General features: G+C 41.9%; 2 protein-coding genes across 2 annotated transcripts; one reads left to right on the top strand and one right to left on the bottom strand.

Annotated features, from left to right (window-relative positions):
* Positions 1 to 589: 589 nt before the first annotated feature.
* Positions 590 to 15321, bottom strand: marchf3 (membrane associated ring-CH-type finger 3). Its single transcript, XM_028576795.1, has 5 exons — positions 15111 to 15321; positions 12920 to 13091; positions 7307 to 7511; positions 3540 to 3746; positions 590 to 748 (listed from the first exon to the last, which is right to left on the bottom strand). Exons 1-5 carry the CDS (start codon positions 15319 to 15321, stop codon positions 590 to 592), a joined length of 954 nt encoding a protein of 317 aa, XP_028432596.1.
* A 9248-nt stretch (positions 15322 to 24569) lies between these two features.
* Positions 24570 to 26598, top strand: gjd6 (gap junction protein delta 6). Its single transcript, XM_028576784.1, has 2 exons — positions 24570 to 25026; positions 25877 to 26598. The coding sequence occupies exons 1-2, from the start codon at positions 24570 to 24572 to the stop codon at positions 26596 to 26598; spliced, it is 1179 nt and encodes a 392-aa protein (XP_028432585.1).
* The last annotated feature ends 1025 nt before the right edge of the window (positions 26599 to 27623 follow it).

Here is a 27623-nt window from a genome sequence, read left to right as displayed (position 1 = left end):
TATAAACGCTACGATCAGCTGTGTCATGAATAATGAGCAAAGCCTAATTTAAAAGTTTGTGATAGTATGATTCAAATCCGAACAGCTGAAGAGCTACAAAGCTGGACTTTAGTTCTTCTAATTAGAAGTTAAACACACTCGCTTTGTAGATATTAGAAGTGCCAAGTTGCAACAGATTTGTCTTCATGAGCTTATTCCACAAGGAGGAAGAACAACTGGATTGTCATAAGTCCAGGACGCTTCGTTGTCTTCAGGAAACGATGATACTGATTGTCACTGTTAGACTGTAGGAGATACCGAACATGTCCACCGTTGCTAGACTGACTCTTCTGATTTTAGGGACAATGTGACATTTTATCGCTGTAAGACGAGTCGAATGTTGCGAGGAGTCTCGGTTAGTCTTTGCTCCTTTGACTCAATTGTTCCAGAAAAGGTTCCAGAGGCTGGTGTAACAGTCCTCCAGCTCTTGAAGGAGTCTTCCGACCCTGGCTTTAACCCTGCTGTTATGTAGGGATTGGGGCATGTCCTGAGTTTGGTTCCCCTCTTCCCTTCTATCTGAGGTATGTTCAGTAATGTAGACTGTAGTCTACTACACCATAGTCTCTTTGTTGGGGGCTTTGCTGAGGAGGTTTATGGACAGGGTCTGTTGGGTTGGTGTGGTATGGGGGGGCAAGGGAATCTGCAGTCGCACTCTCTGGTCCGTCTTCTTCCATGTCTGGAACAGATGCATGTGGTAGCGCACAGAGACCTGCGGGACAAATAAGCATGATGTTTCAGAACAGCGGTCAAAGGCCAGATACAGTAGCATGTTATGTGACCAAAGTTCCATACATAGGTCCACACTTATACCCTTTTTCTAACAAAGCTTACCGTGTATATGCAGGTTTTTTGAACTGGTAAGCATGCTAAAGATAGCCAATAGGCTCCTTTGCCATTGCCAGTGATACCAGTGTTTTTTTTTTTTTTTTTTTCTGTTCGGCATGACAAATGCGCCGGAAGATGGTGGTTAACTTTTCCTGCTACAGCTTTTCGATGCAGAGCAAAAAAAAACTCGCAAACTCTGCTGTACATACACTTGATATCTTCACTTAAACAATTAGGGATCGCACAGTTGGTGCGTTTCGTTTGGGCAGGTCTGAATGCAGCACTTGCACTCGGATGCGCACCAAAAGCAGACCAAACGAGCTTCCCGCTACGCTTTCAAACTAAGTGCCAACTAATTTGACGTTCAAGCACTGCTCGGGTGGAGATGGACGGAATTTGTGGCCAAGATGACATAAGTTACGACAATGGCATTGCACCGGAAAATGGCAGAAAATGAGTATCTACACAGGTGTCCTGTTTCCATCACTGCAGACCGGAGCCTACAGCAGAGTGTATATGTATGTCTAATGTATTTTATTTCCTTCCTCTTGGTGGGTTTGCTACTTGTCAGGCCGCCATTGCAAATAAGAACCTGTTTTTAATGACTTGCCTTGAAAAAATAGATTTGAAAATAAGTTTTTTTTTTTTTGTTCCAGGAGAGAATGCTGATTGCAACATTTCCCAATGCAAACAAAAGCCAGATGTTAATGGTATTTGGCCAGTGGAAGAGGGGTATTAGATCAGCTGAGCAAACTCCAGTCTCTGATGAAGACCTTGTTGAAATTCTGGAAAAAGCTGGTAAATTGACACTGAGCTAAGCTATTATTTTGTCAAATGGCTGTCAATCTCGCACTTTTACTCTCAAAAATAGTTTACAGTTTTGGATGTAACCTCTAACAAATTATTTAACGGATTGATTTAAAGGGCCTATATTCGATATTCAGCACATTAATATAGCAGCAAACAAATATTGTCTATGTAAAAAGATAGTGGAGTAATGGCATCCTGAGCAGCGAATAAAGCCCCACTCCCTCTGCGTGTGTTGTAATCTGAGCTCTGTTCTTTGTTCGGATAGCCGATCCGGCCGCACGTGCGTGTGAGTGCCTTGTACGTTGGTATCAGACTCCGGAGGCGTGGGGTACAGGGTTACACTTTACTTGAAGGGATCTACATAAGAACGTCCTATACATTTATGACATAACACTTCTTTTAGTGTCTTTCAGTTTTTGTCATGACAAGTTAGGGTTAGGGTTCATGTGTCATGACACAGTCATGTCATGTCACTCTTATGTAGATCCCTTCAAGTAAAGTGTTACCGGGTACAGTCTATGAAAGCTATGTGAAGGCAATCCCAGACCCCTTTTTTCCTGAATATTGACTACAGCCCTTTAAAAAATGTCCGTAGTTAAAGTCAGGGTTGGTAATGTTGAAAAGCTAGCAAGATTGGAAAGTAGAGCTCATCTCCTCAGGGCTCTGTCCAACCCCTCCCCCTGCCCACACACAGACATGCATGAGCAACGCTTCTTCAGAGCAGAGCGGAGAAAATGCAGCTTAACTTCCTGTCTCATTCACCGGTAAGCAGACACCTAATATTAACATACCGGATGTTAAAGCAAACATGACCACTGTTAGCAATGCAGTGACGACGAGCATTGAGCTCAGGCTCTCACACGGGAGGGGTAGAGTACGCTCAGCGGGGCAAGGAGGAATTTCATTGGTTCTTTCCAAACCGACCGCGAGGCAGTGATTGGTGGCCGTTTTTACAGGATTACAGCAGTTACCGATGACGGAACTTATTCGCTCCTTTTTCAGAGCACAGAAGTTACTTATTGCTGACTGGCTGGGAAGACCATTTCAATGAATATACTGTATTAAAAAAATGTGTATATTTGAAAAAGTTATCAACCCTGGTCAGTATAACGCTTATCAGTTCAATTTTCTAAGCACAAACGGACATTTGGAAAAACCGAAAAATGGGTTAAAATATCAAATTTTTCATTTTTTTCCACCTTGACAAATTAAAAAATTTGATTGGACCTGTTTTTCCAATTTTCTATTTTTTATTCAGAAGATCAGAAATTGAGAAAATTACAAAATTGCGTCTGAGCTCCACTTATTCAATACTGCAATGGTTCTTCTACTTTGCGGAATATGCAGGTCATTAACAGCATATGGACCAAAATGAAAAACTGATAGACTTTGGGGTCAGAGGTGCTTGCAACTGATGGTTTCGAGTGGGGAGCGGGGTGTAGTTAGGTGGAACGAGGGAGAGAATACCATTGCAGTATTGAATAATTGGAGCCCAGACGCAATTTTGTAATTTTCAAAATTTCTGATCCTCTGAACAAAAACAGAAAATTGGAAAAACAGGTTAAAGATCAAATTTTTTTATTTGTCAAGGTCGAAAAAAATTACAAATTGGATATTGGAACCCATTTTTCTGTTTTTCCAAATGTCCGTTGTGAAAATTGAACTGATAAGCGTTACACTGACCAACGCTGCCTTTTAAAACTGCTAAATTAAAACCAAATTAAAAATAAAGTGAACGGGTTTGCAGTTCCCCTCAGCTCTAGAGTGCATTTGAACGTCTTTCAGCTCATTGTTGACGTTGTACCCATGGTTGGATAAAGATCATATGTACTGTCTGAGTGAGAAGTTACAGACCCTGAGCGTACCATGGTCCAGAAGACGTATATGGTGAAGAGGGCCAGCGTGAGGACCAGCAGCCCCAGGGCCTCCATGGCGTTGGTGTAGTACAGGTCCATGGCTCCCTGGACACACAGCCATCCTGACAGGCTGGCCAGCGGCGTGATGAACAGGAAGCACACCGCATCGCCACACAGCGTCCTCCGCTGCTGCTGCACGGATGGAGCGCACAGCCACTGGGAAGGGGTAAGGGGGGTAGGGGGGTCGGAGGAGGCTGGTCAGAAGCACATCAAAACAGCTCAACCTAAGGTCATGTTGGTCGGCGTGGTGTGGGTCGGGCTGTTTTTACTGAAATATGGATGGAAAACTGAAGACATAGTGGGGAGAAGTAAAGCATTTGGCCAGCAGGTGGAGCTGAAGGATGGATCCTGTCAACTGTTGCATGCAGTTAGTAGTAGTATTGGTAATAATGAATATAACACCCCTAAAATATCTAGTACAGAAATGCTATCACACTACTACTACTACTACTACTACTACTATCATATGCATTAATATAAATACATATGACAATATTAAACTGTGTTCCATTTTAATGTTAGACAAATGTATAACTTCTTTAGTGTTTAATGCCAGTTTACTTAGTCACTACCAAGCCAACACGATCTAGAGGAAAATTATCCAATATGGTACACCATGAACCTGTCAGTTTATTTTTATACAACGTTTAAAGCGCTTGTGAGTGTATGTCTGCCTATCCCAAGCTGTGTGAGAGTGTAAAGATGTAGTGTGAAGTGCGTGGGAGCTGGGGTGGGTGGGACTAGCACAATATCTGTGTACTGGGTGGATTAGCCATGGAACATTTATCACAAAACTTCTTCGCTTTTATTATCAACCTTGTCAATTTGTAACTCTGTTCAATTCTTTGCAAAAACAACAATAGACACTTTGAATAGCAATGTGTGACAGTGATGTCACACACAAACTGTACTACGTTACTAATGTAAAGTATTGAACCTGTGTTTCTGTGCATGTGTGCGCATGCGTCCAGCGTTGCCCGACAGCAGGCTTATGACGTTCACTGTGTAGCTTAACCTGGTGGAGAACCTGGTGCTTAATCAGCAGATTACTGGCTGTGAGCACACATGCAACAGGGAGACGCCGAGGCCACTAATACACTGGCCTGCGCTGTGCTCCGCAGAGCAACATGGGGAGGAAACGCGATCTAATCTGGCTCTCAGGCTAAGTGGCTTTAGGGGTGCAAGTGCTCTAGCTAATGGCAGTAGGTCCTCCAACGTGAAGGCAGTAACTCGCCAACAGGCTCCAATAGTTCAGTATTTTGTAAAATACGCTAATTTGTTTTGTGAGAGTGAGATGAGATCCCAGACATGATGAACCGATACAAATATTCTTATCTCACTCTTGGCAAGAAAGAGAAATACTTTCTACAAAGGTCTTCCTTAACTGAATAAAAGGAAAGACTTTTCATTCGAGTGCATACTTCAGTGAATATTGTAAAAAAAAAAGGGAAATCTAAGGCTCAGATTAAAGTTTAGACTGCCTGCATTTTCAGCATGGCTAACACATCAGAATTCTGGCCTTGACTTTCTCTCGTGCTTGTGCTTTTTGCCTCACAATTTGTTTGGATTGCGGTGGCACCCCGGATCGTGGCTGCGGCTGCTGCCCTGGTCCTGCTATTATAATTCGTCATAGTTCTATTATCTTTACTGTTACTAAAATTGACACTGTTCATCATGTCATTCCATTTTACCCACTGCTATGAGACATGTTCTGTCTGAGGTTTCTGCCTGTTAAATAAAAGCTTTTCTTTACTGCTGTTGCAATGAGTGCAATTGCTCTTGGGGGTAATTGTTGGGGTCTGTAACTTTTAGACTTTGGTCTAGACCAGGGGTCACCAACCTTTTCTAAACTGAGAGCTACTTCATGGGTACTGAGTCATACGAAGGGCTACCAGTTTGATACACTCTTCTGAAATAACAAATGTGCTCAGTTTGCCTTTAGTTAGGGCTGGGCGATATAGCGATGTTAATATCGATATCGTGATATGAGACTAGATATCGTCTTAGATTTTGAATATCGTAATATCGTGATATGACATAAGTGTCTTTTTTACTGGTTTTAAAGGCTGCGTTACAGTGAAGTGATGGACTTTTCTGAACTTACCAGACTGTTCTAGCTGTTTTATTATTAATGATTATTTATCTTAAATCTAAGCGTGAAGATATTTTGCGAGAGCACCAACTGTCAACTCTAGAATATATCGCCGCAATATCGATATCGAGGTATTTGGTCAAGAATATCGTGATATCTGATTTTCTCTATATCGCCCAGCCCTATATTAGAAAATATGGGACGTAGAAATAAGCGCTGAAAATGTGTAGAAGAAAAATTTAACAATTTAAAATGTTGGAAAAAACTAAAACAAACTGAAAAAAAGGCGTCAAAAATATTGACGGGAAGACAACACAAGGGTTAATCAGAATTTATGTTTACATTTTATTGTTATTTGAACAGCTGAGCATTGAACCAGGTGAAGAAACCTGTTTTATTATTTATTCATTTTGATTTTGCAACTGTTCACTGAAATAGCCGGTTTCTATGAAACTACTTGTGACATGTCATATTTGGCTTTGACTGAACATTTGCTCTCACTTTGCGGAAAAAATATCGGGATATATATCGTATATTGATATTAAGCCAAAATATATCGGGATATGACTTTCGGTCCATATCGCCCAGCCCTACCTTTAGTTATATATTATTATTAATGATTAGTGATAGTTATATATGATTATTAATAATTAATGATACTCATCTATGTGAAGACACTGATCATGTTAATGATTTCTCACAATAATTATCAACAATGACTTAACAAGGTGGGAAACTGATGATATCAATATTCAATTTCATTTTTAGAACAGGCCTGAGGGCTACTCATGTGGTCCTTGGGGGCTACCTGGTGCCCGCGGGCACCGCGTTGGTGACCCCTGGTCTAGACCTACTCTATCTTTAACCTGTCCTGAAATAACTTCTGTCATGATTCAACGCTATAAAGAAAATTAAATTGAACTTTAATTTGAGGAGAAATAGAATAAGCAACAGCAAATCTACAGGTGCCTGTCATTAAATTTTACTATTCACAGTGGCTTGAAAACTGTACTAATGTACAGTTGAGGACAGTGTCATTCAGTCAGTCAGGGCTTTTACATACATTTTAGTGGATTTAATGGAGATTGCCTATGAAACAAGCTAAAGAAGGACATCCTGCCAATAAAAGTATTATTGGAGTGCTGTCCAAATTACCTTTGTGTATTTTATTGGCCCATCCGACATATAGATATTTCTCAATGAGTGTTAGCAGGGTAGAGCTGAGTATGACAGACCCTCCCTTTTTTCATAGGTGATAAAAAACATCAAATGTATCCACTGCATGTATATACCCAAAGCAAACTAGAGAGTCAACATCATGTATCATCAGTGTTTTTCAATCTGCTAAGGGGATTTTCTATACATCTTAAGGTACGCATGAGGAGAGTACACCACTTTAGCTGTCTTGCCCAAATAGCAAATATATTTTCTCACTTAGCTCTAGTGGTATCAAGCCATACAAATAGTTTTGGTTTTATATGTCCAGGTTTTCAGATATTGGGTGGAGGTAGAAATCTCAAAGATCTCCATAGACGGATATATCAAAGCCTGGAAAAATAAAACCGATGTGGAAGCAGTGTGTTGAATGGGCTGCGTGACCATGCTGTGTATTGCGAGGACCTACCTCAGTAAGAGGTTTTGGCAGGCGCTCCAGTGCAAACTGGTGATGGCAGAGTTCACAGTGGCTGCTGTTGGAGGCGGTGAGCCAGTGCTCCAGGCATGTGCGGTGCACCATGGCCAGGCTACCGCAGCACTCGCAGGGGGACAGCAGCTCCCCTGAGGCCCTGCCTTCATGGCAGATCCTACAAAACGGCTCGTCGCTGCACAGACTGGAACACAGAGAGACAACAGTCATGTCAGAGGAGAGTCTATGTCGACGCGATTTCATTCACGGGATTGTTCCGGTGCCGCTGGAGGTTCTGCCGTATGTCCCTCACTTTCCGCTTTCTTTTTGGCATTTAAAACTCTGGTTGATTTGGGAAACATCCTCCAAGCTAGATCAAACTGTTATTCATGCTACAAACTGTTATGCTACAATCAAATTATATTTATCTTTTTTTAGGAAAACTTCTCATCACACACTCGACAGCCATTCAAATTCCAGAGCTTTCCTTCCCGAGGCTATTTTGCAGAGGCACCGTACCTGCGTCCGGCGCTTAGAGCCACCCAAGACGATTGTGCACAGTGCTGTGGAGATAGAGCTGGCAATGCACGATTAAAGGAGAGTTAGTCTTGCATGCGGAGGAAGGTCTGGCTAGTCCACACAACATTCCGGGATGGGAGAAAAACGTGCTCTGGCTTATTAGCATTTCTTTAAGCCAATCACAATCGTCTTGGGCGGTGCTTAGCCCCTGACGGAGCCACGGTGCCGCTGCAAAATAGCCTCGGGAAGGAACTTGTTTTGGTGGAACGTGTACGTTCATAGTTTTAGTCGTGCAACAGAAAACTCAGATTGGACACATAGTCTAGCTAGCTATCTGCATTTACCCTGCAGAGATGAGGAGCAGTTAACCATAGTCCTCAGAAATCTACCAGAGTTTAGAATTCCAACACAAAGAAAGAGGAAGGTGAGGAACAACTGGCCATTCGGGGGGCCGAGGGGACATTCGGTTGAATTTCCGGCGGCAATCCCTGAAATGAACGTCAGCGATATAGACTAGAGGAGAGTAAACATTTACCTCACTAGCTCTGTGAGACGCCTTGTGCTGCCCACTGTTGGTGGACATTGTAGCCACCTAGTGGTGGTTGTGTTATTAGTGGTTTTTCCTATTTGGGTTTAAGTTTAGTCCCGTTGCTGTAGTTTTTTCAGTTTGTTCAGTTCTTTTCTTCACCATTTATTTTGCTTTGAAAAATATACTGTATGGTTGAAAGTACATTTCTTTGTTTTTCTTGTAGTTTTGTGTTATTTGGGTAATGTATGCAAATGCTTATCTAATAATTAAAACTAGCTTGTTGTAGGCTAAAGCTAAACGGCACCAAGCTAATCGACCACAGGGTGGTTTTGCTACCTGCATAGAATTTGTGCAGACTATGTTTTGCTGTCAGCAGTTTGCTGTTATGTATTGTTTCCGCTCTCTGCATCATGCTGTGATTGTATTTTAACATTTACAAAGTGTAACATCTACATTTTCTGTATTTTCAGTTTTACAGCTGGTGGAGCATGCACTGTCCACTGGCCTTTCTAAATATATTTTTTTCCACTGAGTGGAAGATAACACATCCATGGCTCTAAGTGTTTCTTCAAGTGGAAATAGGACCCTCTTTAACAAGACAAAATCACAATACTAACAATATACAATGGCAGAAGATGAGAACACACACACACACACACACACACACACACACACACACACACACGGCCATGTACATGTATGTATTTTTTTTATTTTTATTTATCCTATGTATATACAAATCTTAAAGTTTACAATAGTTAAGTGTTAACAGTCACTTATTTTATGCTCTCAGACAGCCCTGAGATCATAACTTTTGAGAACCCTTTTAACTACAGATCTACAAATCAAAATCTTTTTTAGTCACAATGAGCCTGTCTTCTATGCAATACACTAAATGAATCCTGTCCTAAATAGAGATGCACTGTTGCCACATTTCAACATGAAAAAATTGTAACTCTGTAATTTAGGGTCCAGGGACTATCCAGGGAATAAAAACCTAAGGTTTACTGAAGTGGATTCAATCACACTCTAAGTATTAATATATAAGAGATATTAGACTCAACCTCCACATTAGGTGAATTTATGTTTCTGTGCTGTTTACATTCAGCACAAAGCAGGGAACATGCTGGATAATATTTGCTCCTGCAGTCAGGTGTTAAATTTCATTTCATGCTACTGAAAATCGGAAATCACTCGCGCGCACACACACTTTCATTCATCTGTACATGCATTATACCACTGACCCCTTCCATATATCCGCACCCCATCTTATTATTCCTATTAATTTGAGCTACGTTTGTAACAGCAGTAACACATGCCAAATTCCAATCCTCTGCATTGATATGAATACCCAAATCCTGCTGCCAAGTTAATCTATGACTATCTGTATGTAATTTATATAAAGCCATCAGGTTATCATAGATATGATTCTCTTTTGGCAGATCTGTTTTGTCCTGAAAAATTTTTCAGGACAAAACAGATCTTCCAAGTTGTTCCTAACATTGGAAGATAATTTAAAAATGAGCCTTACCATATTCCGTTTAACTTTGTTGAAATGACTTTAAGGTGCCATTACAAACAAATTTATAAAAGTAATTGCATAAACCAGCTCCAATCCAATCTGAAAATGCCTGATCTAGTCATTAATGGAGGAAAGTGAGGATTGTTTGCCTGGGGGGCATATGATCCACATTCATGAATATATGTTTTAGATTTTTTCAGGGGTTTATGATCCATGTCGAACAACACTTTCAGTGCCCATTCTAGACCATTTATGGAGGGGCCAGGCTGGGGCCACATGTAGCTAGATAGCACTTTGTCGTCACCAGCACAGAGTGTACAACGAACCTTAATATTGCCGTCCTTAGCTGACACAAACTCAAAGTAGTGACTGTATTTCCAGCTAGAAAACGCGCATGCCTGATCTAGTCATTAATGGAGGAAAGTGAGGATTGTTTGCCTGGGGGGCATATGATCCACATTCATGAATGTATGTTTTTGATTTTTTCAGGGGTTTATGATCCATGTCGAACCACACTTTCAGTGCCCATTCTAGACCATTTATGGAGGGGCCAGGCTGGGGCCACATGCGATTTTTAGGGGTACCAAATATATTAAGCCCAGGTGTTACATACCACCAACCCTCCATAGGTTTGGTTCTAAGACTAACAATACAATAAACACAAGAATACTCATTCAGTGTTAACTAGTTTATGTCCTTGGCGTTCCACTTCCGGGATTGCTCCGGTGCCTCAGGAAATTTTGCCGGATACATGTATGCCCGTTTCCTTCCTATTTCTTTGTGTTGAAATTCTAAACTCTAGTGTATTTATGAGGACTATGGTTAACTGCTCCTCAGATCTCTGCAGGGTAAATTCAGACAGCTACCTAGATGATCTGTCCAATCTGAGATTTCTCTCACACAACTTTTTTTACAGCGGCTCCGTGCTGAGCTTAGCGCCGCCCATGACGATTGTGATTGGTTTAAAGAAACTCCAATAAACCAGAGCACGTTTTTCTCCCATCCCGGAATGCTATGTGGACTAAGGCATGGATACCCGACCCGAGGCCGACGGGTCCCGACGGTACCCGACGGGTCCCGACGGGTCCCGACGGTACCCGACGGGCCGGGCCGGGTTCGGACAGATATTTAGAAATTATGGTCGGGGTCGGGTCGTGCTCGGTCACATCAGCGCGATAAGGCAACAGCTTATTAATGTGCGCTCGTTGCCCCGTGTTCGCTGATGCGCTCATCTGTTGACATTTCCGAATGCCTTCCTACAGTTGCTTAACAAAAGCGGGCTTTCCACACAAACAAACGTAGCCTACATGTGTCATTAGTATGAGGGAAAAAAATGAGATTTTAACTGTGTCGGGCTCGGGTCGGGCTCGGACACAAATTTCTTAATACCTGTCTGGCTCGGACCGGGTTTGGTCACGGCTCTGTTGGACGCGGGCCGGCCTCGGACAGAAAAATTCGGCCCGATCCGGACTCTAATGTGGACTAGCCAGACCCTCCTCCGCTCTGCAGCGTGTGGATGGTCTGGCAAAAGTGTTAACCTACAATTTATTTATCAATGCACATGGATAATATCCCCTCTTTGGGGATAAAGGTTAACCTGACTCCGCCAGATGGATTGCTTCGCATTTGCTCGGCATATCCATCTGGGAACTTTCCGTTGGAGAACTTTTGAGAAGGGGCGAAAATACTGGTTAGCTGATTGGATAAACCATCTGTCTATCACCACCTATGCTGGTGATAGACGGGCCAAATCAACCAATCAGATCAAACTCTGGCCGAAACCAGTTGGGAGAAGAGCAAAAACATCTTTTCCTCAGAGAAAAGCCTCCAGTGCCGTCTTTTGCTCTTCTTTCAATGAAGGAATACTTTCTAATTCGGATAAAACTTGCGCGATAGCTACGCTCATCTCATCCGTGGAAGCTGCCATGTTGTTTAGACTGAACAGTCGCTTCTCGTTGCGTCACACCTAAACCCGCCTCAAAACCAATGCTGATTGGTTGGTCGCAGTGTTGCCACAGTTACTTTGAAAAAGTAACTTAGTTACTTTCCAGATTACTTAATTTTAAAAGTAATTTACTTACTTTACAGATTACTTGATTTTAACAGTAACAAAGTTAGATTACAAGTTACTTTATTAGTTACATTCAGCAACTGCCGACAACACCCCTGCAGCCTCAATATAAAAATGGCAACCGGTTTACTGTGAGGTAGCTCGGCATTGCCAGTAGTAGGGATCGGGTTTATTATGGCACGAAAGACAGCGAGTCAACCGTGTTTAAGGGCAGCATTTCCTCTACAACATACTGCCTGATCAACTTCTTCAACTCTCACCCACTTACTGGTTTTGCACTGAAGTCCAGCTTTTGGACCTCCTTCTCTCAGCTTCGCACCACCTGCTGGGACTTGCTCTGTAAGTTTGACTGTAGTGCTGCAACTCCAAATTTTTCTTCAAATTTGACGTCGTGTTTTTGTAGCTAGATAGCACTTTGTCGCCACCAGCACAGAGTGTACAACAAACCTTAATATTGCTGTCTTTAGCTGACACAAACTCAAAATAGTGACTGTATTTCCAGCTAGAAAACGCGCATCTCTCTCCTCCCTCCATTGTTGTTTACGTTTGTGTCGCTGCGTGGTACACGTGAACTGTCCACATGCTGAAAACATGACTTGTCGCATACGTGACTTCACTCCCCGAGACGCAAGAAGAAAGCAAATATATATAGTTTTACTAAGGAAAATGACAAAAATAGTAACGCACAGTGACTTGGATAAGTAACTTTAATCTGAATACTGGTTTGGAAATAGTTAGATTACTCGTTACTGAAAAAAGTGGTCGGATTAGGGAGATTAGGCATCACTGGTCGGTCGTGTGGCGAACGTTTATATGCCCCCCTAGAACCGCCACTGGACACTTTGAATAACCTTAATTAATGCATCCTGAACCCTTAAGACAGAAAGCAAACATACTTTCACATAGGTATTGTGCATGCAGTTCCTCTTCCTATCAAACAGCTGGACAGAAGAGATCAGATTTTTGTGTTACCTGTCAGGGATTGCTGCACATTCCTCAGTGGCCATGTCACATGTGTGATAGTGCATTACTTCTTGGTTGCAGCTGTTGAGTTGCTCCTCCAGCCCGTCTTCAGGCAGTACCTTGACCTCCCCGACAGGGCTGGGCACCCACGGGCCCAGGGGTTCCTCTGATGTCATGTCTGCTATGTAAGGGGCCATTCACTCATGCCAGGAGCATCACATCTGTTAGCAGACAGTGACACAGACAGGTACGCTATATACACACTGTTTCTCCTTTTATCATAGCAATCATCATGTGCTATGGCAACAGCCAACACTTCAGAGACTATTACACATTTACTGAATGGATGCAGAAAAATACTATATATTTTTCACAAAAGTATAAACCTAACAATTCCGCAATGGGCCTAACAGAGTTTGATACAGGGACCAACAACTTTTAATTTTTAATTAATTAATATATATAATTATAAATATAAATATATATAATTTATTAATATATTAATAAATATTAATTTTCAAAAACAATGCTGTAATTCATCTACAGTAAGGGTCAAACTCTGTGGTGTTATGTAGCAGTGGTTCCCAAAGTGGGGTCCGGAGGGGTCCCTGGGGGGGTTCTAGGGGTCCCAACAAAAAAGGGGGAATCATTTCAAGTAACACAATGACACAATGTGTGCTTATTTGGCTCAGGGGGTTTCCAACACTTATATTTATAAAACATCTAAAAGCACAAATATCTATCAGATGGGGGACCCTGGGAGAAAGTCTAATCAAATGGGGGTCCGTGGTCTAATTTGTATCAGTTTTGGGGTCCTTGGGTAGCAGACAGATTTGTAATTGGGATTTGACAGACTAGAGCAGAACGGGCTGATTGCTTGGCCTCCTGTATTGCTCCAGAACCAGTGACCCCCAAAATAACTCACAGAAGGCCTACAAACCAACCCAACTGTATACTTCTGAATTTCTGTGTACTTTAGAGGAAAACATTGTACTACTCCATTTACTGACTGCTCTCATCGACATCACTTCAGTGAAAGCTCCAAATAACCAACTACATGCTAGAACCAAACAAGCAGACAGACAAAGTTAACAACCCTCAGCCTAACTACTGTAACTAATTATTTAGTTTTTACGCCCGTAACTTTACGGTATTATTTTAACTGTCAGTAGTGGAGAAACAGGAGTTGGTGGAGACCAAAAAACAGACTCTAACACAACTCCAAATGAATGCTCATGTTGCTCTGTGTCAGCTTGCTGTGTTCATAGGCAACTGTTTGCAAGCATTAACTTTATAAGAAAAAATATTTCAGCTTGTTCAGCTGCCCCAAGTTGACAAAAAAATCAATTCATGCAGCTTTAAAATCTTATTTAGTTAGACCAAATGAAAGTACACTTAGCAATATAAAACTATATATATATATATATATATATATATATATATATATATATATATATATATATATATATATATATATATATATATATATATACAGCCATTTATGGAAAATTCTTGAAAATACAATGGAATGTTCTCACTGCATTGGCAAATTTCATCTATTTTTTAAGAAAATTAGTTTTTACAATGCAGATTTGAACTGTAAATGTACTTACCTGTCTAATGCAATGGACATGTGACTCCAACTCATAACATTTGTACTAGAGTTTGTTCTCTCTTTTCACTTCAATAGTGTTGAGAGGCTCAACCTACAGGCCACTCTGTTTGAAATAAGCATGCATGATATCAGACTCGGTTCATGACAAGCTGGAGTTCTCCACAAACACAGAAGCCCCAGCAGTGACGCAGTGACACCCATAAACACAGCGGTGAACGGCTGCAGACAGAGCCTATCACGCATACAGTGCAGCTAATGACAGCTAAGCCAATAGGCTTTCAAACAACACCTTGTACAAAAGTAACACGTCCATTTCTAACAGCATGTCTTACCAGCAGCTTGGTATCCACAAACACCGTGTGATGCTGTGTGCTCCCGTACAGTGGACAGCAGCCCGTTCCCCCTCTGTTTATCAGAGTCTGTGTGTGCAAGCTTCTCCCCTTAAAGCAGATTAGCGTGGCTGACGGACGCACGGAACGGCAGTGAGAATAGTGAGGGATTAGACGCAGGGGGAAAGTAAGGGCCAGGCCAGACAAATGGAAATCCCATCAGAGTGAGTTACACCAAGCAGGAGCAGCACCTCACCAGGTCCCCCCTTAATCCTGTTAGGAGGCTCCGAGCCTTTCACTGGCCTCCCAGCTCCAATGGTAATGTTGGCGGGCGGAGGCTGGTTGGAGGCTGAGGCCGCTGCCACAGATGGGGAAGGACAGGAGAGACTCTTGGTGGTATTGTCTTTGTTGTTGTTGGGTTTGGTTTTAGACAGGTATGTCTGTGGAGGGGAGAGGACCTCGTTCATTGCTTTATACCCCAGTCAGTAGTCTCGCTGAGATGGATTTCTGATGGCAAGTGTGGACAAAAGCACAAATGTCCCCATTTTGAATGGATTTTAATGCCATTTGTTTGTTCGTAAAGCTGCCTACAGTGCACACACTGTGCTGTTTTATGTGCCTTCACTTTCACTCGGATCCTTGACTGCAGATTTAGATGATCAGAACTACAGTCATAAGAAAATTGAAGATTTTTTTAAATCTTTTCCTTTCCAAGGAATGTTAGGGAATATTGCTGTATTAATACATACAATGTAGGCTACATTAACAAGACACTTAGCTTTCCGGTTATAAACATGACAGTGCATTTCCCTTGTTCCTACCTATTTGTAAAAGCAGCTGTGGGTGTATTGAGAGTATTGAGTGTGAGAAAAACACAAGATAAGTTGTCATTTATGACTTTCTTTGCACTCTTTCCTAGTTTTACTACCACTTTCCGGGATGGAGCCCACCTTGACGACAGTGATCGGAAAGTTCAGAGATATATGCTCTAGTCTGAACACTTGGTTGTGTAAATGGTCCAACTTTAACCTGTTTGGATATGTACAGAACAAAGTTCCATCCAAACCCATCTTCTAACTTAGTAGTGGTGGGGTTGTTAAATGTTGTTAAATGTTCTGCCATAATTCTGCCATAATTTCATATTGTCAAATCAAATATTGTCACATGTCGCTTTTATGGAGTCTTGATTATGACTTAGGTGAACACGCATTTATTGTTTTGATTTATCCTGGAAATGTAGGATAATTTAAGGGTGATTGGGACAGTTTTTGAATTTTCGTCTTTTGTACATTCTCTTGCCATAAATTCAAAGAATTTGCCCAACACATGACACATTATTGTCATACTGAAGGTGTTAACGTTACCTATTCATCTGCGGAGGAAAAAAGGCCATATCATATTCCAAAGAGACGTGCCATACACTTTTGTGTAAACTGAGCCAAAAACTTTTTTTTTATATAACATTTGGGTGATTGGGACAGCACATCTCACAATTTAATTCACACTTTGATTTCTCTTACCCCCTGCATTTCAGGATCAACTTCCTGTTTGATGCTTGCCCCGCCCACCGAGGTGATGTAACATGCAATTTTGATTATGTGGTTTCACAGCTAGGGCTCAGCAAAAGTTATTTTCACTTATCAGGGGAGAAAATAAACCCTATATAGTTGTAGTGTCCCATTTGACCTTATGTCCCAATCACCCTTAATTCCCCCTACTTCAGTTGATCCACACTAGTCTTGTCCTTATGATGAAAACAGCCTGGCGCAAACAGAGACACATTTAACACACCTCCAACAGAGCAGTACCTCTGAAACTCTCCTTTTGTTTTTGTCTCAACCTCTCTGTCTCCCAAAATCCCAAAAGCACTCATGGCTATCCCCAGCCAAAAGTGCTCGTTTTGCCACTGACAGGCTCAGATTAATAATATATTAATACAATTAATAGATAATATTCTAAGTGTCTGACAACATTATGGAAAGGATCTCTAAGGAGGTCGACCTTTCTGTTAAAGAGTAAGATCCTTTTTCCCCGAAATTGCGTCGCTAAACCCACCAGACTCCATGTAAATAAACAGCAATTTTAGCATCGTAAAACACACTTCATTCAAAGTCAACAGAAACAAAATAAAACTATGAAAAGCCGTTTTGGGTCGTCTTTCCACTTTTCCAACCATCACAACTCTAGTTTTGGTTGAAATAAACACATAGTTGGCAGATTTACATGTGAAAATGTGCTGGCTCTATACACGCTAAAGTATTACTTTTTTAAATGGAGTCTGGTGGGTTTAGCGCCTAGGTTTTTAAAGGTCTATCTCTGAAGGGATCCTTTCCATAATGTTGTCAGATACATAGAATATTAATCTGAGCCTGTCAGCGACAGAATGAGCACTTTTGTGAAGGTAAATACAAGCTGGACAATTGCCCCATTAACTTACATTGTAGCCTGTTTTGCTGCTTAATACTGGACCAATGTCAAAGATTGTTGTTCCCATCAGTCACTTAGACACAAAAACATAGGAAAATAGGGTCCAGGTTGAAACCTTTACCCTTTAAGACATATACAACTTTAAATTGAAAATGGTGATGTATTCCTACCCTACTACAATACTTAAGTATTTTAGATCAGTAACATTAACTAAACAGAGTAAAAGAAATTTATATTTTTTTTATTCCGCTAAACTGTGGAACCCACTGCCTTTGGATATTAAAATGTAAGCTTGCTTGCGAAAGGTGCTATAACAGTAAATCAAAGCTAAAGTTAAAACATGTCTGTGTGGAGCCTGTGTTCTAAATGAAGCCCTTGCATTCATATTTATAGTCTTTCACCCTTTTTCTGCACATAAGCTCAGATAAAAGTCCTGCTGAAAAATAACTCCTATAAGCATCGGGGAGAAAGAGAAGGACTTTCTCTTTCTCTCCCTCCAGCTCTAATCCTGTCTCTTATTCATTCCCAGGCTGCTGCGGACAAAGCCCAGAGGGAACGCACATCGTTGACAATTCCTTTATGAGCAGGCTGAGAGGGTGGAGAATTCCTTTGACACTGGCGGGACAGCAGCAGAGCTGGGAGCTCCAGGGTTAAAACACACACACACACACACACACACATATATACACACATGCATGCATGCCAACTTCCTGTTTTCGCTGGTGCTTGGTGCAGGCCAGGCCTGGAATGTAACAAATAACAATTACTCATGTTACTGTAATTGAGTAGTTTTTCTGTGTACTTTTACTTTTTAAAGTAAAGGCTAAAAACTGCACCTTGGATAAAAAATAAATAAAAACTTACAGTTGCACTTCTAATATGGCTCTTTGTAGTTTGGCTTATTTGAAGCTAATGTACTTGCACTTACTTCTTGCACTATAATTGAAAGTCGCTTTGGATAAAAGCGTCAGCCAGGGCTGTAGTCAAGTCCACCTTTGTTGAGTCCAAAACCAGGACTAGTCGAGACAGAGTCCAAAGAGGTTCAAGTCCAAGTCAAGACCGAGTCCAAAAAACTTTGAGTCCAAGTTAAGACCGAGTCCAAATGAGAGACAGTCAATACTGAGACAGAAAAAAAAGAATCCTCTTCAAGACCAATTACTGTTTATAATTGATGCGATGTGAGAGACAGTATATCTTCTATTTTAAGATGATCATTTTGCTTTATTATTTGCAATAATCAAAAAGCAATTGCAGAGTAACACACTGGGATCAAATGAGGCCATATTATTTACTTAAAATACAAAATGCAAATGTTCCCATTCTTCTTATTACTTGTCCTGAAGAATTCATAGTACAAAGTGCTTCCTGACATTGTATCTGTGGCCAAAATGAAAATGGTAGATACCTGATGATTGAGGTAGCCTAATGTATATGATGCAGCCAGGTGTATACCAGTTCTAGATGGATTTTGAATTAAACTAATACCTGTTTTCTGAACGAGCACGCTTCATCAATGGCTTTGTTTTAAGATAAGATAAAATAGACTTTATTAATCCCACACTGGGGAAATTCCTGAGCTAGGAGGAAGTTACTTTTGAAGAAAAGCATATAGTGCTGGATTCGGTTGAGACCACCAAGATTTTTTTGAATTTTTGAGTAAATGACGTAATGATGTGATGTAATGTGAATTTTTTACAATCTTTACTTTTACTTTGACGCAAGTATGTTTTGTTTGAAGTATTGTACTTTGCTAAATTTTAAATCACATCCAATTGCGGAGTCAAAAAAAGTCAATATAAAAGCTCAGTGTCAAAAAAGGTTTTTATTTTTAAAAAAACTACATTTGACAACAGAACTAATTTGTTTGTCAAATAGTAATGCTGGGTCAAAGATGAAACCTACATTTCTGGCAAAAGGGCGCGCACTTGAGGCTAAAGTCCCAAAATTTTTCAAAAGTTCGTCTACTGAATTTGGGGACCAACACCATGACTTCTGTCTTACTTTCATTAAGTTGGAGAAAGTTGTTAGCCATCCAGCACTTAATGTATTTCAGGCAGTGAAAAGGGGACTTTAAAGAGTTGGTATCACCTGTTTTTAGAGGCAGCTACAGCTGTGTGTCATCAGCATAACAGTGATAAGATATGTTATGTTTGTGAAGAATGGAACCGAATGGGAGCATGTACAAAGAGAATAAAATTGACCCTAAAATCAAACCTTGAGGTACACCGCTTGTAATCGCTGCCGAAGAGGAGATATTTCCAATTTCAACAGAAAAGGTTCTATTTTTTAAATAAGAACTGAACCACTGTAGAGCAACACAATACAATACAAAACATGTATATAATAATACAATTTTATTTCATGTTGTGTCAACAAAAAAGAAATGTTTTCCAAGGGACTTGAAACATTGGGCTGTTTGGACTATTATTATTGCAACTTGCCAGCTGATATTAGTTGTTTTTTTATATGCTCTAGTCTGGAAATTGGCAATTAGTTGGAGGGACAAATTATTTTTGTACCCTCAACTATTATCATTATCGTTATCGATTTGTTAAAACTCAAAGTAATTCATGCAACTAGTTCACTGGTTATTTTAAGTTGATACAACTAAGCACTTTTTACAGTGTATCTGTCAACAAAAGAAAATCGAAAGCAAAATAAGTATAAAAAATATATTAAGGAAGTATATATAAAAGTATATCTCACCCCAAACTTTTTTATACAAGTAATTGTACTTAAGTAAAAGTTAATCAAAGCAATAGTACTTTTACTTAAGTAGAATATGTGTGTACTCTTCCCAACTCTGTGCCTGTTGGCAGCGCCTCTGGGCCGCCCAATGTTGTGTCTGGGCTTTAGTCAAGGTCCATTTGCGATCGGCGGACCCTTTAACCCCCCTCCTCCATTTGCATTGTGTCAGATGGGACCGGGGTCCTCTCTAATCCTGCCTGGAGCGAGGGGCCACTCTTCAGTCTATCGATCCCTCGCTCCATCAGGTCCCATACCAGCCATTAAAAGATGGTAATCCAGCGTGTGGCTCAGTCTGGATCGATAGCAGACAAAAGCTCTGTTGGAGGCCGTCTGGACATTTACTCACACTCTGTGCGTGATGAAGATGTACACCATCTTCATCAACTTCCAAATATTGCTGCCACCCCTCTGATGCTGCCATCACATTCACACGCTGTTAGACAATCCCAAAAGCACTTTATTTGAAGCATATCTAAGAATATACGTAAATTCAATTCAATTTGACTTTTATTTCAGACACACAGGTCCATATCAGTATGACAATATGTAAAACACAACAACACAGACACGACAAAAAAGTTATATAAATTGAATTTCATAAGATCAAAGTGATTAAAAAGACATACAGGCATTTGTTCCAATGTTTCCAAAAGCAAGAAGTGCACCTTGTGTCACTCTGTGTGGGCTTAGTGAAAGCCATTATAATTAAATTTTTTGAAAAAGTTAAGGGACACATTCATTTGTACATGAAATTTCACAACATAGCATGAAGGTGGGAACATTACTAGTCACAAACATATAGTCTCGCTTTGCCAGACCCTCCTCCAAAGCACGCTGAAGGAGGGTCTGGCTACTCCACACAGCATTCGGGGATGGGAGGAAAACGTGCTCTGGTTTATTGGCATTTCTTTAAAAAAAATCGGAATCATCATGGGCGGTGCTAAACTCCGCACAGAGCCGTTGCAATATAGTTGTGCGAAAGAAAACTCAGATTGGACAGATAGTCTAGCTAGCTGTCTCAATTTACCCTGCAGAGATCTGAGGAGCCATAGTCCTCATAAATCCACCGGATTTAAAATTCCAGCACAAAGAAAGCGGAAGGAAACGGAAAATACATGCATCCGGCGGAATTTCCTGCAGCACCGGAGCAATCCCAGAAGTGGAACGTGAAGGATGTAGACTACAAACATATGACTTGCACTTGGCAGTTTGAGAAATAATCTGAATGCATCATTAAAGCTATAGTACGTAGTTTCTGTCTCCCCCATGAGGAATTCTAAGTAATGACAACAAAACTGTCGGCGCGTCCACATGATACAAGCCTTCCGTGAACACGCCCTGCCCCCCCTCCAACTCCTCCTTACACACAGTTGCTAGTAGCCAAGGAGGACGCGGAGGATTAAAAAAACATGATGGACTCTTTGGAAGAGGTAATTATCTTTACTTGAGTTTCTGTGCACGAAAGTCGCCGACGCCACAATCTTCTGAAGATAGCCATACTGAGAAATACAGAGAGAGTAAGAGTACAGTAGGCTCTAAAAAGGGCAGTTTTAACATCATCTGTGCACATGTGAAATTTACATGCCAGCATATTGGCTTGTGCATACAGTTTGCAACACTGGCACTGCAAATCATCATCATCATCATCATCATCACATGAATCATTTCTGATGATGCAACCCAAATATCTCACTTTGTGTACCACATGTAGTGCTCGGTCTGCCATAAAGAGTGAGTGAAAGGGCATTTGAATCTCATGACACACCAAATGTTCCTGTTCACGTCGTAAACAGCGAGCGGGCAGAGCTCTGAGACCAAGACTGAGACGGGGCTTGGCCAGGACTGTTTGAAGTGAGGAAAGGGGTCACTGAGTGTTTTATCTGGGGACACGGCCATTTCATGCTAGCAGACCTTTCAATGGTCTTTTTTTAAAACACAGATAAGAGGATTGGCAAGTGGCTGGAGAGGAGCAGTCACAACAAGCCCTGGAACAGAAAACCAGACACAGGACACCAGACGGAACCCCATTCAAATTAAAAACAGTTTGCGCGTCTAACACATCATTTCCTGCATTCTGGTGATTTCTTTATGCCTCAATTTATGATGCAAATGCCTTTATTTATGTAAAGGAAATTATTATTCTCCTGGATTGTTCAAAACTTTCTGCATATTCAAAACATCACACTTTTTACGGGATGTTTTTTTTTTAGGAATCATGTACAGCTCAACAACAAATCTGTTAGAGAATGAGACCGTGTTAAAGCCAAAAGGTCCAAAGTTTGAATCTACATAAATCTCTTTTTGTCATCTTCCTGTTTGTGTTCTTTAAAAAAAGCCTCGGGAAGGAACTTGTTTTGGTTGTTTTAGTTGTGCAACAGAAAACTCAGATTGGACAGATAGTCTAGCTAGCTGTCTGGATTTACCCTGCAGAGATCTGAGGAGCAGTTAACCATAGTCCTCATAAATCCACTGCAGTTTAAAATGGCAACACAAAGAAAGTGGCAGGTAACGGACATTGGACGAAAAGACATGCATCGGGCAACAACTTTTGAACCTACACATGTTCCACCAACACAAGTTCCTTACCGAGGCTATTTTGCAGCGGCACCGTTGCTCTGTCTGGCGATAAACCAATGAACCAGAGCACGTTTTTCTCCCAATGCCGGAACGCTGTGTGGACTAGCCAGACTATCAGAATAGGAACAGAGTATGTACTGGTCACTCATAAAGTTGGCTCACAGTAGCTCACACACAGCACACTACAAAAGAATAGCATTTTATTTTAGCACAGAGGCTAGCTAGAAAGTGCAGTGTGCCTGTATTTTAGCACTTGAAAAAGTACAAAAACCCACTTGTAACTCTTTTTATTAATATTCCCATTAGTCACAGTGCACATATGTTCATACAATGAATATACAGACATAAATATACAATAATTGTACACCATGCTGCACATTGCAACTGACCTTGGGCACGTCTGTCATCACTGGCAATGGCAGTCAGTAGCATTTAACTACTATCTCTAGAGAGAGGGCGCCCTTAAAGGACAATTCTGGTGCAAAATGAACCTAGGGGTTAATAACATATGTATACAGAGTCGAACGTTCTCTGGGATCTGTTTTCATGCTAACTGAATATGTGTCTGTAGCTTGAAACTAGCTACCGCAAACCGGTGTTTAGCTGCTAACGCTAGCTTCCACGAACGCTGTGTTTGAGCTATGTTACTGGTTAGGCTACTGGTTGCGCGGCGTTCGTTGTTTGACTGGTCATGACTGTTATCCAAGATGGCGGCCGCATGTAAACATTAACGCTACGGTCATTATAATCTCTTTGTAATAAACTGTCTGTACACTTACAAACTTCTCAATGCTTCGGTTTGCATGTAGGGACCCTCATTATGCTACCGTTTAAGTGTGGTGCTATTTTGAGCCTTGTTAGTGGTGTAGAAATAGTGATTTACCCTGTGCCCCGAAAGCTAGCGTTAGCAGCTAACCCCCAGTTTGCGGTAGCTAGTTTCAAGCTACAAACACATTTGATTAGCATAAAAACAGATACCAGAGAGCGTTCGACTCGGTACACATATGTTATTAACCCCTAGGTTCATTTTGCGCTAGAATTGTCCTTTAAGCCAATACATCTATACAAAACGATATTAAAAAACAATAATGGCAAGTAGAATGACATAATATATAAACCCTGTTACATTTGTTCAAAGTTTGACTCTATTCACCTACAGTGTCTTCCCTTCATTTGCTCATGTATCCTGACACAAACTTCTTGATGTCTTTTAGTATATAAAAGCATTCACTGTGTGTCATCCAGAATTTAAAAGTGATTATGCCCTTCCATACGGGTCATCATTTAAAATATGCCTCTCCATTAAAGGAAGAGCCCGTTTGCTTTCAGAGGACTAATCTGTGAAGAATGCTCTATCAGCCGGCACTATCAGCAGCTCCTCCAGCAGAGGAAGGCTGATGTCTCTCAGGTTTAAAATGGATCCTCCAGGCTGGAGAGAGACGGGAGCATGCCAAGTGACTCATGTCAAGTGGACATCCTTATCTGTGAAAGATGGGGTGGCTCACTTTCTCGCCATGGCTCCAGTGCTCTCAGGGCAGCCAGGCAGAGAACAGGCTGAAGCCAGGGAGGGAAGCTGCTCTGATTTCAGAAGAACCTTAAGACTAAGAAATGAGAGGCAAAAGTTTCTAGAAATGAGGAGGGGGGGAAAAAAAACTCAAGAAGAAGAAGAAGTGTAGGCTAGTAGAGCCGGGCCTATTCAATTTGGTGCCCTAGGCAAGATTTCAACGTTTTTGTTGGGTTTGTTCGATGTTTTTGGAATGCTTTTCATCTATTGACTTTTTTACTCTTTTGGACTACTGGCGCCACTAGCATTTGCCTATACTGCCTATGCCCCGGGCTGGCCCTGTAGATTAGGCAGGATCCGGTGGTTTAAGATGTCAGGAAGTGCAACAGGGTAGGAGTTGAGGAGGAGGAGAGAGGCCCCCCCCACTACCCCCAGGGCCGCCTGCAGCCACAGGCCACCATGACGGAGTGGACCCTGCTCAAACGCCTCCTGGACGCCGTGCACCAGCACTCCACCATGATCGGCCGCCTGTGGCTCACCGTCATGGTCATCTTCCGGCTGCTCATCGTCGCCGTGGCGACCGAGGACGTGTACGCCGACGAGCAGGAGATGTTTGTCTGCAACACGCTGCAGCCGGGCTGCTCCACCGTGTGCTACGACGCCTTTGCGCCTATCTCGCAGCCGCGCTTCTGGGTCTTTCACATCATCAGCGTGTCCACGCCGTCGCTGTGCTTCATCATCTACACCTGGCACAACCTGTCCAAGCTGCCGCACAGCTCCACCCAGAGGCAGGGCCAGGGCCCTGGGGCTGGCCTGGGCCAGGGAGGCCCCGCTGGAGAGCAAGGCGACGGACGGGAGGTGTACGATCGGAACTGTGACTCCGACAGCTGCTCCATCCGCTCCCATAAGCATCTAGGTAGGGGTGTAACGATACAGCCATCTGGATCCATCCAATGATCCATGGTTAGGACTTGGCATCAAGAACCGGCTCCAACTTGGAATTGTAATTGTTTGAAAAGTGTGGTCCGTATCATATCACAGTATCCGATCATGGGTTCCAAATTTTACACGGGCAAGTTTTGGTTTCTGCAGCGAACACCGTACTTCCAGGCGTTTGTTGTGTTGCAGCCTTGGAGCACAGTAACCTTCGCTCTAGTGTGGCTTTATTTTACGTTGAAAAAGCCCGGTAAAACTGTAAATCACCATTGAATCAAAAATAACATTTTCCTCTTATCTGTGAATTAAGCATGTGACCCGTTTCAACTCCATCTCTCAAAGAACCGGAATCCAGAACCGATAAGAACTGGAATCAAAAGGAAGATTTCGAATTGGAATCAGAATGATTAAAATTCAAAACGATCCAATATTATCGATGCAAAGTGAAAATATCGTTACATACCGTATGTAAGATGTTCCTTTATTTTAGATCTCCATTTTATGATTATTCTTTTAGAATAGTTTGTTTTTAATTTACATGTCTGGAAGAGCTCGGTTATAAAATTGTCAAATCATATTTTAGCTGCTTTTTTGAGTTGTCATAAATGTAACATCGTCGTTCGCAGGCCCCTGAATTGAATCGAAACCTTCACTTTTAAAAGGTTTTTATCGCAAGTTTTTTTTTTTTTTTTTTTTTTTTTGACATTTTCTACAACCGAATCGAAAATCGTATCGTGACAGACTTCGTGATATCGTATCGTATCGTCTGCCAAAGAATCGATATATCGTATCGTGATAAAACGTGTGATTTACACCCCCTATACATCTAGGTCACAGCCTGGCAGACGTGCTGCAGGGCATCACTGCCCAGAGTCTCCAGAGTGGAGACCCAAACAACATGGCGCCCGTGAGCCACGCCCGAGCCGGCCACTTCAGGGAGCGGGGTGCACTGGGTCCCGGGGCCTCCGGCGGGGTTCTGTCCAAATGCTATGTCTTCCACGTGTGCCTGCGGGCCGTCCTGGAGCTGGGCTTCGTCCTGGCCCAGTGGAAGCTGTTTGGCTTCCGGGTGCCCGTGCACTTCCTGTGCACATCGGCGCCCTGCAGCCAGCCGGTGGACTGCTACGTCTCCCGGCCCACGGAGAAAACCATCTTCCTGCTCTTCATGTTCTGCGTGGGTGTTTTCTGCATCCTGCTCAATCTGCTGGAGCTCAACCACCTGGGCTGGAAGAAGATCCGGCAGGTGGTGCGGATGAGGGAGCGGGGGGCGTCCTGGGGAGGGTGTCCCGGTATGAGGGGGGGGTATGAAACCTTCCCTGCGGACAGCCCCTCTCCCACATCCTCCCTAGGCTTTAGAGGGGTGACCAGCACCACCTCCCTGCCCACCCTGGACCTGGTGGTGGGCCACCAGGCCAACTGGAGCTGCGCTGCGCCCGGGGACACCGGCCCGGGGAAACCCAAGAGTCAGGACTCCCAGACAGGAGAGAGGCAGCCTCTGAAGAGTCAGAGAGCCGTCAGAGAGTCCAAACAGAGGAGTGCCGAGGTCTGGATATAGTCTTCGACCGAGGGCCGCTGCCTTTCTTTGTTGAGGTGGAAAGTTACAAAATACAATTACTCAGGTTTCTGTAATTGAGTAGTTTTCAAAATATGTACTTTTACTTTTACTTAAGTATGTTTTGTTTGAAGTATTGTACTTTGCTACATATTAAATCACATCCGTTATGGGGTCAAAAAAAAAGTAAATATAAAAGGTCTCTAACGTTTTGCGCCATTGCTTTGGCAAAATATCTGACAACAAACTAAAATGGAAAGTAGCTTCAAATCACAAAAGACTTTGATTTGAATGTAATAAATTTGCATCTAAGATCCAGCCCACCTTCCCTCTGAACAGAGGTATAATAAGCCAGAAGAACTGAAATCACTTCTGTGGGTGTTCAGAGGCTTTAAACGGTCCCCTGCGAAATGTAATGTTTAAGGTCAAAAAGCTTTTTCAATTATGTACCAAACTTTGAATATATTTTTATCCAAGTACCTTTACATTTCCGGTGCCTCTGCAAAATAGCCTCAGGAAGGAATACAATGATGTGCACTCTGAAGGCAGAGTGATAGACTGAGTTCAGAGGTTCAGAGTTGAAGAGGATGCATGCCTATAAACATCACTGTAGTCCAAGACCGACGTGAAAACTGCCTTAACAACGTGGAAAAGATGTTATAATTTCTGTAGAAATAGCCAACCTTTTTCCTCGAGTATTTGTTATTTAATAAAGCTTGTTGGATTATTGTTAACATGGTGTTTGGCATCCTTCTTTTTATATATGTTGCATCCTCCATTCCCTTTTGAGCCTTTGTTTGTTCCTTTTAATGGAGGCCGTAAGATACACCCAAAAGTAACAAACCAAAAAGAAACCCCGGCCAAAAAGAACAAAATATGGGAAGACGCTGGACCAACCTCGCAGTGGGTCGTCGCTCCCCGCGTCGCCCCCTAAACTAACTAAAAAAGGTAAACTAATCCTGGAACAAACAAAAAGAACGAATAACTGAACTACCGGTAATCTCCAGCCCAAACTAAAACAATAAACT

Source organism: Perca flavescens, chromosome 1, assembly GCF_004354835.1.
Source record: "Perca flavescens isolate YP-PL-M2 chromosome 1, PFLA_1.0, whole genome shotgun sequence".
Lineage (NCBI taxonomy): Eukaryota > Metazoa > Chordata > Actinopteri > Perciformes > Percidae > Perca > Perca flavescens.
Note: the sequence above shows the minus strand (reverse complement) of the source record. Positions and strands in the feature narration are given on the sequence as shown.

Excerpts from the sequence above, each read along its gene's own strand:
- marchf3 (XM_028576795.1), bottom strand. The coding sequence starts at position 15,321 with ATGAACGAGGTCCTCTCCCCTCCACAGACATACCTGTCTAAAACCAAA. Across the intron at positions 7,512-12,919 it reads TGTGCAGCAATCCCTGACAG|TCTGTGCAGCGACGAGCCGT; the intron begins GTAACACAAAAA and ends TCTGTGTTCCAG. Across the intron at positions 3,747-7,306 it reads TGCCAAAACCTCTTACTGAG|TGGCTGTGCGCTCCATCCGT; the intron begins GTAGGTCCTCGC and ends ACCCCTTCCCAG.
- gjd6 (XM_028576784.1), top strand. The coding sequence starts at position 24,570 with ATGACGGAGTGGACCCTGCTCAAACGCCTCCTGGACGCCGTGCACCAG. Across the intron at positions 25,027-25,876 it reads CCGCTCCCATAAGCATCTAG|GTCACAGCCTGGCAGACGTG; the intron begins GTAGGGGTGTAA and ends CTATACATCTAG.